This window comes from Catharus ustulatus, chromosome 9 (assembly GCF_009819885.2).
Source record: "Catharus ustulatus isolate bCatUst1 chromosome 9, bCatUst1.pri.v2, whole genome shotgun sequence".
In the NCBI taxonomy this organism is placed as follows: domain Eukaryota; kingdom Metazoa; phylum Chordata; class Aves; order Passeriformes; family Turdidae; genus Catharus; species Catharus ustulatus.
This window is the reverse complement of record NC_046229.1, coordinates 3,377,852-3,399,560: the sequence shown is the minus strand read 5'-3', so window position 1 is coordinate 3,399,560 and position 21,709 is coordinate 3,377,852. Positions and strand designations below refer to the sequence as shown.

The window sequence follows — 21,709 nt, the reverse complement described above, 5'->3', positions numbered from 1 at the left end:
TTGATCACTTATCCTGAGATCATCTGGGTGCTTAATACTATTGGAAATATATTTTTGGGTCAGTGCTATGTGCATAGGTGAATTTAATGCCTCAGTGTTGCTTACAGCTAAATAACCAAGTATGTATTGCCAATAAAAATAACAGAAGTCTTATTTGTTTGAGGAAGGCGAGCAGTGCCTCCCAGAGTTTGAGAAGGTCCTCTAAAAGTGCAGAGGATCTTTTGCAATACGTATTTTTCGTCTTTCTTGTTTGTCTGGATTTAAAATAGTATGGGTTTGGTTTGTCTGGAAAAAAACACATGCTTGTCCAGGGCACTGTTTATAACGAACTGTACAGCACAGAAAAGTAAATTCGACCTGCACAGCATTAAAATCAGTTCTGTGGGCACTTGGCCAGCCACCTATATCCTTCATCATGTAGGAAACATACCCACAGCTTTCTCTGGAGACCCTGTCAAACAGCTGTCCTTTACAGCATGCCCAGAAAGCCACCAAATTTGGGCTATTCCAGACTGGGAGGAGACTGATTCCTGTGCCTGGGAGCCCTTGGAGGATCCCCTGCCAGCTGCCCTCTCTCCTCTAATGAGGAGGAGCCAGCTTGTGGGCCCTTATTGACTGCAGATGTGGCACTTTGGCAGGAGGAGAGGGTGGACCTGCAGGCAGACAAGTGCCAGGCTCCCCGTGACTGCCTTGCCACCACCGTCCCCAGGGCTCTGGTGTTTGCTCTGAGGTGTCCTGCTCCACGGGCACCAGGGGCTGTCCCCTGCATCAGCTCCAGGCTCCAGATGATGTAAGGCACAGCTTCACCTTGCGCTAAACCTCACGAAGCGGCAGAAACGCGGAAAACAAAAGCTGGGCAGAAAGGGAGAGATCACAGCCTGCTCTGCAGTCACAGATGGCTGAAAACTGATGGGGTCACTGCTTCTGCATCACTGCCAGGCTGGGGGACAGCTCCCCCCAAAGTTTGGGGTGCTCGTTGTTAATGACAAATGTTCTCCATTTGTGCAGCAGCCAGAGGTTGGCCATTAATTCTGCTGTCACTTCTGGTGGTTTTCCCCACATGTGGTCATTACCTCTGGCTCATCCAAGTCCTGGCTGGATGGTGGCACTGAGCTGGGCAAGGGAAGTACCCAAAGCCTTACACCTCTGCTGCTCTTGGCACCACTGGGTGCCCATCATGAGGAAGCACAGCTGCCTGTGTCAAACTTCCTGAGGTGCTCAGAAAGGCAAGAGCAAGTGAGACAAGAGAAGGTTTCTTCCTTCCTCATGACCTTCCTCACTTATTATAGAAAAATCCCAGATTCTGCTTAGTCTTGCCTGTAAAATGGCAGAAAATCACCTTGCAGCATCAGGGACTGTAGCCAGGTACCAACTAGATACAGCTCAGATTCACCAAGCCATCTATCACTGTCACAGCTGTGAAGAAAAAGAGCTTTATCCTGCCCACGTGGGATGCACTTCCAAGCCATCCTTGTGCTTTATCCATGCAGCCCCACCCCAGTTCTTCTGCCATGGCTTTCCAGCAGCCTGTCCTCTGAATTCATTGCCTCAGCTTCTCTATAAAACAGGGTCACTGCAAGAGCACGGCTGACAGAGGGGTTGCCTGAAGAGCCACAGCTCATCAGTGGTGAAGGACAAAGCAGTGCTGGGTGTCCTTCCCTGCCAGGGCAGCAGGGGTGTGGCACTGGTGTTCCCCTGAGGAACATGTCCTGCTGTGGTCTGTGCACAGACATCACACCTGGGTCTGGCTCTAACGTGTGTCCCTGTGGGTTTCACCTCCAGAAGTGTAAAATATTTCAGGAACCTTTAGTGGGGCATCTACCTAGAGAATAATCTGGTCACCTGAAAGCTGTACAAGTGATGTTAACATCCCATTTTAACTGGGGGCTTTCCACAGCATTCCTCTCTGAGAGGGAGCTTTGGAGCCTGGAGCAGTTTCAGATCCATCCTTTCTGATGTCTTTATTTCCAGAGAAAGGCCTTGCCATTTATTTAATCTACAATCAAAATGGTGGCACAGTTTTTAGCATACAGTAATCTCTGAGCTTCGCTGTTTTGTTTTCTTCCTGGTGAAATTTGCAGTAGAAGTTTAAAGACTAAACCCATCTTTTTGTTTGACTTGGCATTTTTTCCCTGCAGCTCATTTTGTGCTGTGTGGGATAACACAGGTATCAGCAGTGCAGAATGGTGCTGTTTCAGAAGACAGGCTGAAGTTTTATCCCGTGCTGGCAGAGCAGTGCAAGCCAGGTTTCCAAACTCCATAATTAAACCCTGTCCTTTGGGTTACTGGCCAAACAACAGGAGGAGGAAATCAGACCAAGGAAAGGAAGCTTAGACTTGTCTGTGGGATGGCTGCTCTGGCTGGGAAGGAAACTTCAGAGAGGAGCCAGCAGCCAACCTCCCAGCCCAGTAGGATCCACACCAAAGATAATAATACATCCTCTGCCTTTATTGCCTTTGAGTAGATTGCTTCCTCACAGGAGATTTAGATTTATGCAGAGATAGCTTCTTGGCCTATATGCCTTGACAGGTTTATGGGAGTGAGAGGATGAATATTCCATCTCTGTGTGTCGCATCTGCTTAATTTTGAGGTGTGCACGTGAAAGAGGGGAGACTCAGAGGCTGGAGCAGGTGTGAAGCACACATGTGCTCGTGGCACAGGCACTGGCAGAGGCTGGTACTGAAAGGTGTGGCCTGGGACAGCGCAGGGAAATCAGGTCTGTGTGAGAGGGAGATGGAAGAAATGCAAAATTCAAAGAGAGCAAAATGTAGAAGAGAAAGCGAAAATGAGAGGACAGCTTTCGACCATGCAGAAGGGGAAAAGAACAAATGCCAGGAAAACAAAGATTTGACTTCCTAGAAAGGAAATATGAAATGGAATATGTGAACTCCTCTTAGAGAAAGAGAGCACTCCAGGCAGGGTTATTTACCGCCAGCCGTGCCTAGTCGCTCTACATCTGTCTCCCTTTTTTTTCTCTTGAACAAATTCCCTTTTTGGATACTTTTCTTCCTGCTTTGCTTCCCTGTGATTGCCCCTGTAAGTGGTCTTTGGAGGGCAAGCTGTATGCTCAGAACATATGTGCAAACTGGCCGGAGAACAGAGGAGGACAAAACCACTCTGTGTGCTATTTAGATTAGGCAGTGGATGCTTCCTCCTGGGGTCCCTGCTGCGTGCAGGATGCAGGCTGCACCCCTTGTCCATCCACAGCCCTTCCTCTGAGCTTCTCCTTGCTCTGCTGAGGCACCCTGATGTCTGTCTCATGTGGAGGCACTGCTGGGTGTAGCTGCTCCGTGCCTCACCCACCTGGGTGTAAATCCTTCAATGCTTCACCCACCAGCAGCAGCACGACCTTTCTGTTCGTGGCACACCAGGCTTGCAGTGATGAGCAAAGGACTCAGCTTTGTGGGTTTTTTTGCAGATATTTCCTGAAGCCAAGGGTGCAGCACTCTCCTTGCACGTCAGACGTGACAGCCAAAGCAAACCCCAGCATTAATCCCATGTTCCTTGTGCTGTACTCCTTGAGCCTCACATCCATTTACCTGCACTCGAAAGCTCCTGGGGAGCTCTCCGACCTAAAAAGGCTGGAGTCTGCCAGAAAAGATGAATTCCCTTTCACAACAGGAAGGCTTAGGAAGTAAAACAAAGCAGACATGTAGTAAATTACTTCTGCTTTTCAAATACCTTTTGCGGTATCCTCCTTACCATTACTTTATCTCAGCACTTTCAGTACATAACTCTTGTTAACTGAGAAGAAGGGCAAGAGAGGATAAAGATGATGTTAGTAAGAAAATAAGGCAACAGCACACTGGCTTTGAGCTCCTGCACAAAGCTGGCCCGTGTTCAGTTCTGTGGCAGCTCTGCTTGTAATGGGGGTAAGCCATAATTACAGGTATACGTTTTTTAATTCCATAATAAGCGAAGATTGAGTTCATGTATATCTGTATTAAACTTGGGCATTTTTTTAATGTGTTCTCTTGATCCAGTCCAGGAGTAATGTTCACATTGTGCTCCCTCAGTGACTTTGTGAAACATATGGATGGTGTTTGCCAAGTCTGCTTCCATTGTGTTTCTACAGCGTGGCATGGAAAGAAATGTTTAAAATGCAAATTCAGAGTATCCTATTGGATTCTTTACTTAGGTATTCTACTTGTTTCTTTACTTAGATCTTCTACTTTATTCTTAGATGTTCTATTTGTATTTCCACACAGTAGTTTAGTTCCTAGAGGACAGTAGTCCCATGTTTTCACTCCTTGCACTTCTTGAGGTATCTGAAGAGACAAACAGCTCTACTTTTGTTGTGGTCTTGACCAACTTAGTTTGCAAATGGAGCCCTGTGTCCTTTTTCCACTGGTGTGGCTGTTGATGTCATGGTCATCCCCTTGCCCCAGCTCCACCCTGGATGTTCTGCTCCCGTTGTGCTGTGCTGGGGCCTTTGTGTGTCTTCACCTTGAAAACCAAGCAACAAACAAGACTTTCAGTGCAGAAACCTTAAGGAATTATCAATACCTCTTGCACTGCATGGCTGATAGGCATACCCACAGTTCTGGGGGCTTATGAGGTTGATAATTTTGCATGAACCTGCAGAAAGCTGGAGAGGTCCCTGCTGGGGACCCCTGGACTCATCCATGGTGGTGACGATGCTTTTAGAGTCAGCCTCATGATTGCTCACTAAACCACCCAGGCTGCTGCTTGTTCTCATGCCACCATCTATGGGACTCTCTGAAAACAGTTTCTGAGGAATTTCTATGCAACTGAGAAGCTGAGATCTTATTTTGGAGTACTTCCCTTGCAGCATCAGTGACCCCTAACTTAATGGTGCCGTGTCTCTCCCCATGGATGGTTATGGAACAACCACACACAGGCATCCAGTCCAGAACTTGTTTCAATAATGCTTTTCTTAAATCTGGCATGGGCTTTCTCCTCAGCATGCAAGAAAACTTCCCCATGTTTACTGGGAAACTTTTATTTATGCCATATGCATCAGAAAAGCTCATTCAGGCATAGTTCAGATGACCACAAGAGTTTGTTTTCAATGTCTGTTCGGAATTAGATGTTGGAAATTCAGGAGAAAGTGCTATAAGGGAGATCCTAGATGGTGTTCTTTATGCCCTAAGCACAGTTGTTGCCTGGCACTGGCTGGAAGATAAAATGTGTGTGGTGTGTCCCAGCATCAGCAATGCAGAGTGTGTCTGATCTGTCCTCAGGCAAAAGGTCTGTGGGCTCATCAAAGGCCTTGATGTCGTGCACTAGCTCAGAGCCCAGAGAAGTTTTCAATGATTGTGCTGCATTACTGCCAATGATTCAAGGCACTGACTGCAGAAAATAAGATGAAAAACATGAGAGCCATGTATTATACAAAATAAGGAATAGAAAAATAATCCCTTTTCACTGGGAAAACATTCAACTTCAGACCTGCAGTATTCAATGTCAAGTAATTCTCTGGCATTACTTTTCAGTGACTTGTGCAGTGGGCAGTTTTCACTGGATCATAACTAGACACAGGAATTTAATGATCTTTATTAATTTCCTTGAGCTGAACTTTTTGGATACTCATAGGCCTATAGAGGAAAGACAAAACCTAGGTAACATCACTTTCCTTAGACCAGAGGAGGTCTACATCCAGGATCCCTGCCAATTGTATTTACTCAGTATTTCCCAGATGTGACTTTGAATTGCCCTCTGGTTCCCAGAGTGTGAGGTCAGGCAGTCCCAGAGCTGTTCTGCCTGTACCTGCCTGGTGCAGCAGCTTCATTACACACCTCAGCACATCTCCCAGCAGGCACCCGTGCCATTTTTTCCTCCGTTGAACTTAATATCTCAAGACAGTGGGAACATTTCACACAGAATGGTTCAGGCTGGAAGGGACCACAGTGGGGTCATCTGGTCCCACCTCCCTGCTCAAGCAGGGCCATCCCAGAGCACAGGGCACAGTCTTGAATGTTTCCAGTGGGGGACACTCCACACTCTCTCTGGGGCAGCCTGCTCAGGAAGGAAGTTGTTCCTCATGCTCAGGGCAAAATTTTTTCTTTAACATGGAATTCAACAAGGCCCCACATGCAGGAATCCACCTGAAAACCTGTCTCCAAGTGAACAGGTAGATGCTTGAAGTGAATTGTATGATGGGAGCACACTTCAAGGAACTCCAGCAGCTGTAGGGTACAGAGCTTTCCTTAAATGTCTTTTTTTTTTCATAAAGTCCATGTGTTGCCATATCCCTGCTCTCTGCATTACAGTATCCCATCAAAACACAAGCTGCCCAGTGGTTTTCAGGAACATAAGATTTTTCTTTTCTTCTAAGAGCAATAACACTTATCAACTTTTACTGAAATACCATATCAGCTCCTTGTCACTGGCAGTCTACAGTTCCTGCCGCTAAAAGTTTAATGCATTTACAGGAGCACTTAGGCATCAAGACTTTGATATCACAATCTGTTAGTCACAGGTGCTACATGATAGGTTTGTGTTAGCACATTATAGATCTTTTATCAGATACTGCACAAAATGTGTGTGTTTCTCTGCCAGGCAATCAGAATCAGGCTGCTGCATAGCTGATGAGTTACTCACCAATATAAGTTGTTGTTGATTTTAAACACAACTTTCCCAAGAACTGCACCTTAATGGATAAGTTAAACTCTAATTGGTCAAGGCCAGTGAAGACCAGGAATTTATTGGAGGCAGGAAAAACGCAGCAGGTCCATGGTGGTGCTTTGAGCATTGTCAGTCTTCCACAGTGGCATTCGTCAAGTCAAGTGATTAACATTGCTCATTTGCCATCACAGACAGAGTCATTTTGACAGCAAATTACCACTGGATCAATAGCTCAGCTTGTCTTTGGCAATTCACGTAGTAGCATGAGACCTGTGACAACATGCCATGCTGCTGGCAGTGCTGCCTCAAAACCAGGCAGGGAAGTTGGAGGTGCAGGAAGAACTGCTCACCGAAAAGTCAACTCAGACAGAAAAGTTCTAGAAGTTTTCACATCCCTCCAAGGCTCATTTTATTATTTTTTTTTCCATACTTTGGACAACACAAAAGACTTGGCCTTGAGGTTCAGCCTAAACTGTGCTTTCCATTTTTAATAAAATTAGTAATCCCATGCAAGTGTTGAAGCACATGCCTCAGCTTTGCTGTAATCCCCTGAGGAAAACATCCCTTCAGCACGGTCCCGGAGAAGTCGGGCGGTCGGTCAGTGTTGTGGCTTTGCTTCTTGCATCTAGTTCCAGATGTCAGGAAATGCATCATTTAAAAATGGAGATGGAGCTGTAGGAGTTCTGAGTTGAAAATGCAGAAGGAATTCTCCTGTAGTTATCAAATTAAAGCTGGTTTTGACTGGCCTGGTGCTAACATCACCCCTACGTGCTGCTTTCCCTGACCTCAGTGAGCAGGAGAAAAACAGATCTTTTGTGCACTGGCACAGTGTAAGGTCACCTGAGGTATTTCTGTCACCAGACACTTTTCACATCGCCTACATGCTTTTTCAGACATATAGGAAGGTTTTCCTGCATAGAAAACTATTCCCTGACAAAGGCTGGAACGATGCTTCCCAATGAGAGCAGGATTCCTGGGATGGCAGGGCTGTGTTGGTCATCCATGGGCCACCCATTATTGATCAGAGAATCAAAGAATCAAAGAATCACAGCGTGGTTTGGCTTGGAAGGGATCCCAAAACCCATCCAGTGCCATCCCCTGCCCCAGGCAGGGACACCTTCCACCATCCCAGGATCATGGGCATCGCCACATCCCAAGGTGTCCCTTGCCAGAGCCCCATCCAGCCTAACCTTGGACACTTCAGGAATCCTGAACCTCTGTCCACAGCAACCCACAAAATGCAACTTAAAGCAAAGACAGTGATATCTCTTGATGTGTCAGTGATGTGTCTTGGGCTTCACTTTTGACACCAAGTGAAAACTGCCACCTTCCTTGGCACTGAGACAAAAGCAGAGACTTCCACAGGTGAGCTCTGAAAGACAGAAGCTCCTCTGGTTGTGGCTGTGCATTTCTTGCTGATCTGGGGTCTGTCAAACCTGAATTTTTGTGAGCTCCAGACAGGTCTCCTCTGCCCCAGAGACCCTTGAAGATCATCTGATAGTGCAGCGTGGGGCTGTTTAGTTGCAAAATAGCATTAAACACATTAAAAGAAGTCTTCCAAAAATTGAACTAGTCTTCTTGTTTGCTTCTGGGACCAATTCAGGATGTTGACTTGGATCTATAACCTCTCCTATAGATTAGATCTTGGTTGGGAAATGGACTGCATTCCTTTCATGTGCTGTCTTAGCAGTTGAGATCAGCAGACTTGCTTTTCCTAATGTGTTTGGGAAGCAGAAGCAATATTTTATCTCCTGTGGTATGCTGCTGGTATAGAAATGTTCAGGTTTATTAATTCTTCAGGACACAGGAAAGTCTTCATCACCTGTGTAGGCAGTCATGGGAAAGGACCCACTGCAAAGTCTCCATTGAACCCTTTCTTTTTTATTTTTTTTAAAGCAGCTGGAAAATATTAGTAATTTTCAGAGCCAATATACAGTACATATTGAGAGCCAGTAAATGATGCATATTATTGCAAATTCCTGTGCACTTCTGCATTTTATAAAACAGATAACTAAAATACTCACCTAGCCAGATCGGTGTCCCTAGGGATGCACATTTCCAAGCAGAGGACAAACCAAAAACACAGAACAGAACAAAATTAGCCAAAGAGAATGGCTAAGTGTTTGAAACAAATGGTTTTAAGATCACTGAGTAAGGAGCACGACCTCCTTTTGCATCAGTCAAGGCAACTGTGAAACTTTGTGAAAGAAGCTCACCACAAAACAGATGCTGGGCTATCTTAGGTAAATAAATTACAAAAAAAATAATAATAACCCCCCCTACACTTTTTACAAAGCACAGCTGTGTAAATATTGCATGAGACAGGGGAGAGGGGGAGAGATGTAACATACACCCTTTTTTTTATGCAGAAGTTCTGCTCTGGGCACTGTTTATTAACATTCCCAGTACAACCATCACTCCAGTGCCTAGCACACAGTGCAGCTACTGTACTCCCTGCACATGTTTGATCTTGGCTTTAGAAGAGAAAACAGGCTTTGTTTTAAAGGAAACATTTTCACACAAAGATAAAAGGTGCAAGGAGAGGTGTTAGGAGACAAGGGGAATTATAGGATCATGGAATGGTTTGGGTTGGAAGGGACCTTTAAAAGCTCATCCCAAGGGCAGGGACACCTTCTGCCATCCCAGGTTGCTCCAAGCCCTGTCCAACCTGGCCTTGGACACTTGCAGAAGATGGTACAGGACCAGGTACATCTCTCTTCCAACCTGGCCTTGGACACTTGCAGAAGATGGTACAGGACCAGGTACATCTCTCTTTTTTCCTTTCTCTTTCCCACACCTTCTGCCACACTGACTTTAGATGTGCTCCTGCTTCTGCACCAGGTGAGGAGCAATTCTCCTTAATTTCCTTGTGCTGGATGCCTCCTACAATTTTCCTGCTTCTCAAGTGCCAGGTACAGCACATTCCAGCCTCCAAAAATCTGCCCACAGAGAGGAACAAATGGCTCTTCTCAGCTAGACCAAAGGCTCACCTAGGCAGGCAGTTTGCTGCCTCTGACAAGAGCTGGTGGTGGACACTTCAGGAAAGATAACAACAGTGGGAGAGGCATCCAGTGATGCTTTTCAGAGTACAGCCTCATGGATTTTGGCAGCAAACAGCTTGGTTTCACAAGCCAGAGGTTTTGTTCCCATCTTTGTGTTTGGCTGCCTTCAGTGAACTTTCCTTTCAGAGATGTGCTTTTAACCCATTCTTTATTTTGGCCTCCACAACATCCCATGGCAGAAATTTCCACTTTTACTCAGTGCTGCATGAGGAAGAACTACTTCTTTTGTCTGTTGCCTGATCATTTTGCTGGATGCTTCTTAGTGGTTTTCTTTTTCACTGCCAGAAGCAGTGAATAAATCATTCCCCAGTTACCTTCTTTACTTTCCTTCAAGTTAAGTGCTGCCCCAACACTTTGACCGCAGCAGTCAGCGAGCACAGGGAAGCACAGAAATCCATCCAGCAGCCTCTTAGCTCAGGTAACAATTTGGCTGAGCTTCTGCAGAGCCATCTTATACCTGCAGAAATGTCTGTGTGCTGTGACAGCAGCTGTGCTGTTCACCCAAAGTGGGTTTTCTGTGACTTCCACCCCAGAGCTCACGGTGTGAATTCAGTGACCCCTCCAGAGAGCCTGAAGGAGGGATGATGTTTCAAGTTCTTTCAATTTCCAGCTCCAAAGAAATTTAAATCTCAGCATTTAGCATGGCTACAGCTCTGTTCTGGTTCCATCTTGCTCAGGGAAGAGCAGGAGATCCAGAGCATCCTCCCCCTCTGCTTGTCCTGACCACTCTGGCCAGCCCTACTGACATCATCCTTTCTGCTCTTCCCTCCCATCAGTGCTCGCTGCTATTCTTAGTGTGATATACACCAAAAAGCATAACATAAGAGATCCTCTTGCTAAAATTAGCTGGAAAATTATAGGCTGTTTTACTGTTTTGTGCATAGTCTTCATTTGCCTCAATAGCTTTGCGTGCAGATCTTTGAACCCAAAAAGCCAGACACGTAGATTGGTACCTGCAGCCCCCTGGAAAAAAAATGGGACTTTTTTATCTCACCAAGGGCTGGAGGCAAACTCTTGGGTTCCATTTATAGGAGGGAAATAGTTTTATTAAAAAAAAAAAAGAAAAAAAAAAAGAGGATTTACAATCAAGGAGATTTGAAAAATATAAATGTATGGATTATCTTTCTTCGCATTTAGTGTTTTATGGCAGCAGCCCACGTTTGTCTCCAGCAGTATTATCCATGATGCAGCACACTAATGCACTACCTTGCTCTGAACAGGAGAAAGCACTTTGGATGTAGTCCAGGCTTAACCCTGTCTTAGGGCTGGCTTTTACTTTTAAACAAAATAGCAGCAAGTGGAAGCATCATTCTGACTCTTCCTCAGTCCTACACATGAGGAGCAGCTTTGGGACAGAGGGTGATGCTCATCCCTGCTCAGTTCATGACTCCTCTGCCCTTTCAGTCCCTACAACTCACCTCTGTTCTCCATCCTTGAGTGAAATCCCCTGGGCCACAGGGAACCTAAAGATGCTCTGCAAGGAGCTGCTCCTGGCTGTCAAAGGACTGTTCAACATCTGACATCACACTGAAAACACCCCTGTAGCCCAGGCAGAATTGCAAATTCTGGCTGTTTGGAGGTTTTAAAAATTAAAAGATTCCCCCAAACAGCTGTATTTCGTATGCAAATCCCCCACCAAATGGCACCTTGTAAGTATTAAAGAAATTGTTTGTCCTCCATTAAAAAATGATCATCTAGAAACCCATTAATTTGGTGGGGGAAGGGTTTCAAGAGGACAAAGCAGGCTTAGAAACCACATTTCTCCCATGCCCCGTGAACTGTTGTGCTATTGTGATTTTACAGTGCTATTTCTCTACTTCTGCCGGATTTTTCTCTTTAATGTTATTTGGAAAACCCAGAACAAAAACTGACACTTAATTCTGAGTAAACAGTGGCAGTGACTGAATAGAAACTTGATGTCAAATATACAACCACCCTGGGAAAGTCAAAATCCATTGCTTTCTCCTCTCTTGCAGTTGTGTCCTCCAGAAGCGTATTATCCATATAATTAGCGATTTAAAAAGACATCGAAACATTATTTTTCATATTCATAGCGTCACTTTAAAAAAAAATGGTTAAAAATCGATTTGCTGGCCTCTTGGGGAAATGCTGTAATGTTTTTGGCTGTCTCCTACTTTCTGCTGCCAGCTAAAAGTACCATCTGGCTTGTTTAGGGCCCTTTTCCATATCAGGTGCTTCCAAAATTCTCCCCAACCAGAGGATTGTTTCGTTGGGTTGCTCTGCCTGCTGAGGCATGTGTCCTGGGCTGGGAATCCTACTGCTTCTGTTCCCTGCCATCTTGCTGACAGTGGTGTGTGTATGTTTGGGCACGGATCTTGCTGCCTCTCTCCCGAGGACATTTGCATCATTGTCAGCTGCACATATTAAATTGATATGCAGGGCTCAGAAACACGTATCCCATCTTTTGTCCCTTTGTTTGTGCAATTGTTGTGGTTTTTAATTCTTCTTTGACACCTGGAATATCACAAAGCTGCTGATAATCTGTTGGCTACTAAGGGAGATGACATTGATAGAAGGATAATGTGTGTCAGACTTATATCTCGATAATTGCAGACACACCCCGAACCCTCGCAGCTCAGGGAATGAATATCCTAAATCCATTATTAATTTGGAGAGTCGCATGTGGCAGTTGGCTGTGGTGTCATCCTCTCGCTGCAAGAGTCACTTTTAAGGGATTTTAAGGCAGTTTGGGTGGATTCTGCGTGGCTGTGTGGATCTGTGCCGGTTTTGGCGCGTCCTTGCTGCCATTTCGCGGCAGCTGTAACAAAATGGGGCTGATGTCCTCGCTCCTCACGGGAGGAAGGCAGCTCCCCACCTGCCTTCTCCTGCCCAGGAGCACCAACCCAAGCAGCAGAGAAATGATGCTCTCGGTGGATGGTGACACCTCCTCCTCCGAGTCCTTTGTTTTCCAAATTTGCCAGTTTACTTGGAAATAGAAACACACCCCTAAAGGATTTATGGAGCACTGTAGTTGCAAAGTCCAGGCTTGATGTGATTGTGGGGGAACAGGAAGGGTGTTTTGGAGCAGCTACTGCCATAAGCTGTCTTGTCCTATTTCAAAAATGATCTGTGCCATACACTGCTGACTTTTCCTGTCCATCCATTAAAAAGTGAATTATGAAGAGTGCTGAGACAAACAGATAGGAGTTTAACCTTGTTAGTAAATATCAGGTAGCTGATATATACTGCTAGAATGTTACATCACAGCCTCGCTCTTCAATATAAGTTTATGAAATTATCTTGTTACTATATAAACTGCCTTGGCTGGGTACATTCTTCCAGAGGGTTATTGTTTGCTGGATGTTGGCACAGTAGCATGACTCTGAAGAGTCAGTTCACAATGTGGTGAATTTTAAAGACTTGGGAGATGGCCATATCTATTTTTCAGCAAAGGAATGAAAGCTTTTTTTCCCTTTTTTTCCCTCCCCCCACCTCCCCAAAGGTATTAAAAGTTTCAAAACATGTGCTGAAATGAAAAGGAAATAATAACTAAAGCCTGGATGGGAAGTAGTGCCTCAGAGTACTGACTTTGTTTATTTGCTTGTTTCCCCCAAAATCTTAATATTTTAAGTACGAGTTAATATTTTAAATCAAACAAACCTGTTCTGTGAACTAGTAAGGTACTTGAACTATTATCACACATTATTCATTTATTTCTGTGTGAGTGCAATAAAAATTTTACAAGCTGTAATCTTGTTCTTTTAATAGAGAGAAAACTATGCAGAATATGTTGCTTAGAGTATTAGATAAGCTGCAGTATGTTAATCAAATATTTTTGTGATATGAGGGCAGTTGAGAAAACAGTACAATTTTTGCTAATGGCACTGGTAAGTAAACGGATCTATCATTACATTGTCATGAAAAGTGACATTGAGCAGAAACACCCTGCCAATCCCTAGAAGATAAGTATTTAATGTAATTAGACAGACACTGTCTCCTTTGTTGAACGTAGCATTAATCACCCAGAGAAGTCCAACTTTATATGAAATGGCTTTTTCTGATATGTCTTTGTATTAGAAAGCTTCTCACATGGTTTTGCCACGATGATATATTTGAAGAAATGACTGCAGCAGCTACATGGGTTTCCTCATGACACATTTCTTGCTGTTCTGTGTTCCATAATATTGAATTCTTTTTATTTAGCAGTGTTGCACATTATATAGCTGTGACTTGTTCCTAAGTCTAGAAACCTACATGCAATTGGAGCTGAGCCTCTTTGAACCAGTGTAATGCATTCAAGTTATGAAATATAAAAGCAACACAAATAACTTCCATTATGTTCTTCAGTCCTTCCTCTGTGGTGTTAGCACAGGTTCATTGTTATGGCATAAGCAAAATGCTTCTTGCCTGAAATGCTGGTCCATAACATCACACACACACCAAAAAAAAACCAAACAGAAAAAGAACTTCTTTTTATGAAAATCTCATTGTTAAATGGATGAAAAATGTTGCCCCCTTCCAGAATTCATTGGCACTACATTTTTTTTTCCCCTCCTTTTTTTTTCTTTCCCCCCCCTCCTCTCCTCTGTTGCTTGTAATTTGTACTGTGAAACGCTGTCTGGTTATGAACTGGTATCAATTTGAGTCAGTGCACAGCTGTGTCTTCCCACCTTCTCAGTGGTGCCGAGGGCTTTGAAGGCAAAGAAAAGGGTTTAGTCAGAGATGACAGCGAACTTCACCGGGTAACAGGTGGAGGTCAAGTTGGTTTATTTGTTGGGCTGAACAGAGTGCAGAGATGAAAAATCTTTGCCATAATAAGGTTTAGGAAGAAAATGCTGACTAGTCTAAGCTTTGATTCCAGCTGACAGATCCTTTTCTAGTGTTCATTACTTGATTTCACAGTCCAGGCAATTTTAAGAGGCTTAAAATTATGTTTCTGCTCTCCTCTATAAAACTTTCCGATCACTTTCTAATTTTTGCTTTAAGTAAAGTTATAGGGACTCCCTGATATATCACTCCTGCCTGTAGACTCTTACAAAGTCAATATGCCATCAAAAAAGTAAGGATAAGCTTTTTTCTTTTAGACCCTTGCTTTTACTGATTCTTTTAATAAATGAAGTAAAAAATTCACGTGTAGGCACCGATTCGATTAGAAAATTAAAACTTTCTAAAAAACGCCCCTGAATAGTGGATAGCAAACTAAGCAGGATGTTTAAGAAGCCAGTGTTCCTGTTGGAAATAGGGGATTTCTGTGCTAGTGAAGCCCAGAGTGCTGAGTTTCAGTCCCTGAAAGGGAGTCCCAGGCAGGCCCCGGAGAATCAGAGCAGAACGTGCTGACATTGTGTGCAGGGCTGGGGCTGGGCTGGCCACACACAAAGGGATTTCTCCAGGCTGAGCTGCTGGGCTTTGGGTCTCTGAGTGCAGCCCCCTGCCCTGCCCTGTGCCAGCTCCTGGGAGGGACTCAGAGCCCTTTCTCCTCTCCCACCCTTTTTCTTCCACCACCACCACCTGCTTTCCTACCTGCTGGAGTGGGCAGAATAGGATTTTCTTTAGCCATTTGCTAAAATCTTCCCCCTCAGACTTTCTATTACTTCTGCATTCATTCTTTGCAGGAAGAGGAAACTCACTGGTCAAACCCTTGGACACCAGAATAGTTGCATGCAGTTTCCCAGGGAGCCAGATAGCTCTAAAGCTTCCCAGTGAGTGACAGTTTCTCTCTTCTATTCTTCTGAAACATGTGTTTTACACATATACTGAAAAATGTTAATATCAATTTACAGCCAGATCCTTGCTTTTTTTTTTTTTTTTTCTTTTTTAAAAAATGAATTTAAAAAATAAAATTAAAAAAAAATCAAATCTCCCAAAGTATTTACACTTAGAGCACCTCAGCACACATGTCACTTTTTTACGTAGGAAAAAGTGTTGGATGCTCTTATACACATAACATCATTGGGCTTTTGAAAGCTGTTAGCTCATTCTGAGTTAGTGGCAAGAATGCTGGACTTGCCAGCACCAAACTGTGAAACCTTTTCTGTGTGACTGGTAGAAATCTCATGGGGGTAAAAATCCAAAAAAACAAAAAAGGGGAGGAGGGGGGGGATGTAATCTGTGCATTTGGATTCGAGCAGCTTCGATACCATGATATCAACTTTGTCCTAGAAGTCCTTGAATCACAAATCATTTGGGAGAGTGTTTTGGAGAATTACCACTGTGTGCTTTCCCTGGTTTTTTACTCTTTTCTAGGCGTCCACTAGTTCCCACTGTCAGGGAGAGGATTCTGGACTAGGTGGATCCCTGTAATCTGATTTGGCATGGCTATTTTTCTGTGTTCCTAAGCTCATGAGATCAAGTTATGTAGGATTATTTCATAATGCCAGAGCAGCACTTTCTGAGGTTGGACAAAGCTATCTAGCAAAAGTGTCTGATAAAAGAAAAATCCTGTCCCATACTGTAGCTTTCTTGGTCCAGTGAAGCAGCATCCTCACGCACACAAATCTTGTAAAGTTGCTTCTGATAGCTCCCTGTGTCCCTTGGTTTTTGTAAGCTAAAGTGCCATTTTCCTTTTTACAGCTTAATTGAACCTAAATGCACCTATTTTCTGCAATGTGGTATTTTGGTAATTTCGCTATTTGCTCCTCAGTTTTCCCTTAAGCAAACTGAAAGCTTCCCCTTTATCACTTCACTGGGCCAAGATTTCACACAGTATCCTGCTTGCTACGAAATATGATAGTGTTCTCTCTCACCTTGTTTCTTTTTTCTTCTTTTACTTTCTTTTATAAAATCAGGATATCTAAGAAACCCCGAACACCGCGGAGCACTTCATGGTGGGTGTGCTTATTCAAACGATGCCAATGCTCTCGTTCTCGGTGCACAGAGTTTTTGTGTTGGGTTGTGGGGGGATGTCCCAGGTGTCCCCTCTGGTGTGGATTCTCCGGTGTCTAGTAAGGACAGAGCCTGTGCCAAGCACTTTGCCAGAGTGCCAGCGCTGGAGGGAGCACTCACATGTCACCTCTGCCTGTGTTCATGGAACTCACAGGGGGATTTTCCCTGGGAGCCCTCTGCCTCTCTGCCAGGCGTGTTTTCCCCTGCCCAGTGGGTGGCAGAGGGCTTGGGCAGCTCCCAGGAGCACACCTGCAGGCAGCAGGGCCGTCCAGGCTCCTCTGGAAGCGACGCCAAAGCCGAACTGCCGTGCTCTGCCTTCCCTCAGGGAATCCTGGAGCGCTGGAAATGCAGAGAAGGGAGGCTGGGCTCACCTCTCTGGTATCACCTGTGTGGCAACAGCTTCAGTCTCTCAGCCTGGGAGCTGCTGGTGGCAGGTCCCCAGTGCCATTCCAGTGGGCATTCCCATGGAATTCCTTCCTAGGAAGGAGCTCAGCAGCTGCAGGTCAGCTACAAATTATTCCTGGTGTTCTGGAGTGTTCAGTCTCATGGCAGTCAGAGGGTGAAAACACCAAAAACCACTGGATACCAAAATATAACTGCTCCATGAGTGCACTCTCGACCTGCCAAATTGTAAATCCCGTGGTACAATGCACACAAACTCAGTTTGCAGCTCTTTCTTCCTTTGGAATAACTTATAAACTCTTCACCTCAAATTGTGCACAAATCAGGTGGCTTTACAGTCCGTGCTAAATCACCTGGGCTATTTTCAATCCTGGCCACAGCTCTTCTATTAATTAAAACACATGTTCAATGGCAGTGTACACCGATTAAATCTTCAAAACCAATATTAGCACCAAACTTAGTCTCGTCATCATAAAAGTCATTTGAAAACATTACCATGCAGTAACTGAGGTCACAAGTTGAGAAAATCTGCATATTTACCCATCTCCATCTCATGCCTGGGGCATTTAGCAGCCATCATGGTTATATATAGCCTGGGTAGCCAATGGTGGTTTGATGACATGCAAATAATGAGCAAATGATTTTAAAGAAAATTAAATAAATAAGTAAAACCCCCCAAAATTTTACTCCATCCTCTTCAGTTACTAAGATTCCCTTTAGTATCACTCGCAATTTAGGATCCATATGCATCTCAGGAAGATATAGTTGAAACATAAATCTATTCTGGGTCTTTTACTTGCAAAAATATCATACCTCAGCTATAATCATATGCAAAGACTTTTTAGAGGGCTTTGTAAATGCCATCCAAATTTATGATGGCATTTTTTGCCTTGCAGCTATAGATGTTCCATCCCCAAAGCACCCACATAAAGGTATATTCTCCTATGGATGGCTGCAGTTTGTCCCTGCTGCTATATCTAATCTGCCAAGTGTGCTGAAAAACTCTCAAGTAGCATTTGAAATGAAACAAATGTAGTCATGAATTTTAGACGAGATGTCTAAAGATGTCATTAGAAATTTATTTTTTTTTTATTCTTCTTGCAATGTATTTTTATACAATGGAAAATTATGCCGAAGCTGACATTAACTCAAAGGCAGAATGGAACTGTTATCCTGCTGCTTATTGCTGTTCTCATTAAAGTTTTTAAATATATATATCACTCATGGAATTATGTTTTGAAGAAATTGGTAAGATGTTGAGTACTAGTTTATTAGTTATTGAAAGAACTGCTTGGGTGGCAGAGCAGGAATGAATTCTAACTTAAGCGACCTAAAACAATCCAGATGATGCTGTAAACACAGATACAAACAGACAAGGTAATACACTCTATGAGAACGTTGTACCAAACCATTTAGGCAGACTTTCACGGGGTAGGATTTTAAAATAATTGTGAATGTTGTAGTGCTCGGCTTTAAAATTCTGTAGGCAAGGTTGTTCCTCACTATAAACCAATATTTCTCCTTCATAAATAGATCTGTGCTCATTTGCAAAGGAGAAATTTCAACCTTCTTTTTCCCTAAGTGACATCAGAATTTTGATTCTAACATGAATTATCATTTTTGGCTAAAAATTGCTGAGGAGTCCAAAAGCATTTAAAACCTAAAGCCATTGAATCCATTTAATGCGCCTTTGGCACCTCTCTCTCTCTCTCTCTCAGTCCTTTTTGAACATTCTGGTCCTCATTTTAATCAATCTCTTTTTATTAAGTTCTTTGGCTCATTTACTTGTACGTGCATTTGCTTTATTTTATTTGGAACATTTCTTTTGTAGTGTCTTGAAAAAGAGTTGTGACATTTCTTTTGGATGGCTTCTTAAGTATCTGGCAGTCACCTATGATACGATGTTGATGGGTACGGATAGATTAGCTCTGTTTTCCTGATGATCTGTCAGATGTCGAGTTCTGAGGAAACTGGATGTGTGTGTTGGTGATGCATATGCAGCAGTTTGATAAGTGGATAGAGGGGGAGCTTTCATTTTTCTTCTGTAAAAAATCAGTGTTTATTAAGCTGGATTTAGCCTCGTGAAGCGAGGTGCTCCGCTGGCAGGTAGTTAATCAGGGATCACGGCAACTCCGGCTGCAGCCAGGGGAGCCAGCACCCATTCAGAACGTAGAAAACTAAAGAGCACTTCATTAGGATGAGTGAATTTCCATCTGTGTTGTATTTTGTGTATACTGGAGCAATTAATACAGTAAACTGATGGATGGCAGTCAGTGTGATCGTATCTCAGCTGATGACAAAGTTTGCTCAGCACTAAATAGAACAGACTTACTATGACTGGCAGGAGTGCAGCCGTCAACGTTTCAAGAAGCTTGGGATTAAGAATTCGCCAGGAATGGAAAAAAAAAATATATAGCAGCTGATCAGCCTTTCTGTTGATACTGATTTCAGTGGAATTGCTGGAATAATTCACGCAGGAGGATGAAAATTCCTTGAAAAATGCTTCCCATATATCAGTTTTTTTCTTCAACAGCCGACTTGTTTTTCTGCATCATCTGTTTGTTCTGCATGTTGTCGAGTTCATGGTCCACCTGGTAATACCTGAGCTTCTGTGATTCCTTTTCCTAGTGTGCCTTGGGAAGGAGGGTCCAGACCATGTTTCACTCATAGCTTTTGTTGTGAAATCTCCATCAAGAGTCTAGTGGCAGAGAGCTACTGGGGATTTTGGGGTAATTTTCCAAAGGTCTTTGGAGATGAATATGAGCTGGTCTACCAATGCAGCTAACAAGAGATGGAGTTGTTGTGTGAGATGTGTGCAGGCAGAATAATGTCTGTAATTAATCAAGTGAAACTGGATGGATTTGGAGGTGTAGATTTGGAGAGAAGGGGGATTGTTCTCCTCTTGCTGTGACTCCTTCACTCCATCAGAGTTAACCCTTATTTTTTAGTAAGGCGCTTGGTAAGGTCCATGGAAAAGAGTTTTGCAGATGGTTGTTTGTTCTGGGGCGGATTTGTGCATTCAATTCTCACGCATCATTTTCTGGTCCATTTAAATATATATCAGCCTCATACATGAACATTTGAAGACCTTTAGCTGCACTCAAGGAAGACTCTAATGTGGTGCGTTTCTAGTACTGGCAAACATAAGGAGGTAGAGGAATTAAACCCACCACAATGCTCCAGTGCCCCTTACAAGATGAGGAACACCAAGTTTTTCCCGTGCACTCACTGATTAAACTTGGGCTGGAGGTTTGCGAAGTGCAGAGTTTTGGAAAGTCTTTCTGCGGGACTTCAACATCCAATGGCTCCAGTAACCAGAGTCTCCCAAGGACAAGGATCCCATTTGCGCTTGCATTATGCATTTGAGCAGAAGGGTGTGATGCATGATGTGGAATGAACAAAATAATAACTCGTGTGTTTAGGGAAATGCCAAATTAATGAAAATTCAGAAAGCTCTAATGTTGAAAAAGCACACAAATTCCTTGATAGAAATATAATGCTGCTAACAGTTTCAAGATTATTGTTGTCTGAATTTTCTGCTTATTGTGTACTGCAATTAAAATTCTTCTCAACTGAAAAACCAATGTCAAATTAATATTTCCTTTTGGAAAAAAATACGAAAGTACACATCTTGTTCCATTTAGCACCATCATGGTCTTTGATCAGGTTCCCTCTGTCCAGTGAATAAAGCAGATTTATGTTAATGGGAGCAGGCTCAGACCATATATGTTTGGCATACATATAGAATCACATGAACACAAGTACAGTAAGTTAAAGTAGCACACCCACTCAGGCTTCCATCTGCGTTTTATGCCACAAATCCCTTTATTTTCCTCTTTTATTTAGCAATTAACTTCTCCATTTATTCTGTAGTTAAAAGCTGCCATAAGATGAAAATAGACAAAGTCTGATTTTCTTCTCTCTCACTCTAAATAACATTGAGAGGAGACTCAGACCTGGATTCTGAAAGCTGTGCTTCCTAAAAGTGCCAGGTGTGACTGTGATTTGGACAAGAGTCCTACCCACAGAATAGCAAGGAACACTTTTAACCCCCACCTGGGTTACCCAGCCGTTGTGTTCTGGCTGTTCTTGTTTATTCCTTGCTCAGAGCAGATGGATGGAAAGAGGCAGGGAACGGGGAGGATCCTTGGCTGCATTCCCTCTCCACCGGCCAGCGCAGCTGAGACGGGCTGGGGGAGATTGTAATTTGCTGCTGCCCTGCACCAGAGAGCAGAGAGAGGAGAGCAGGGACTCAGAGGTGTCCTTAGAGCTGGCACTGCCCCTTCCTCAGGGCCCTGTGAAGTGCTGAAATCCGGTCTCCAGTCCCAGTAATCGCTGGCCCCCGGGAGCAATGCTGAGGAAAGCCGTGCAAGGCAGCACCATCCTCCCGGGATGCATCCCCAGCTCTGCCCAAGCTACCACCTCCAGCCTTAACTTTTTAATTTCCTGCATCCCTGAGCAGCACAGGAGGGGCCCTGCGGACTGGGGGCCGCTAAATGTGTTAGAACTCATTAGGTATGGAGCAGAAGACCCTTAAAACTTAGCCAAGAGTCTCAAACGTGGGTGCCAGAAATTAAACACCTAATTCAATATTTAGCCATCTACCTTTAGTTCCTTCCTCACAAGTGAATAGGTGGCCTGATTTTCACAGGCACCAGGCACCTACAACTAACTCAAGTGTTGAGACTGCTCACCTAAGTGAGACTTGTAGAATTCAAAGTTTTTCCTGGGTGATTAAACAAGAGTCCCCTCGCTCTCAGCTCCCGAAAGGAGCTTCGATAGAATGACCAGCACTGTAACATATGGCTTAGTAA

General features: G+C 43.9%; 1 protein-coding gene across 11 annotated transcripts in view; it reads left to right on the top strand.

Annotated features, from left to right (window-relative positions):
* Positions 1 to 21,709, top strand: part of NFIA (nuclear factor I A) — a 248,099-nt gene that overhangs the window by 170,822 nt on the left and 55,568 nt on the right. For 4 of the 11 annotated variants that reach the window (XM_033067022.1, XM_033067026.1, XM_033067021.1 and 1 more), the window contains exons 7-8: positions 15,224 to 15,310; positions 16,397 to 16,435. The exons of 5 other annotated variants lie outside the window; for them this stretch is intronic. In XM_033067022.1, the coding sequence (XP_032922913.1) occupies positions 15,224 to 15,310; positions 16,397 to 16,435 (126 nt within the window). The remainder of the gene's footprint in view (positions 1 to 15,223; positions 15,311 to 16,396; positions 16,436 to 21,709) is intronic. 2 more of the 11 variants (XM_033067028.1, XM_033067023.1) reach the window with 1 other exon arrangement.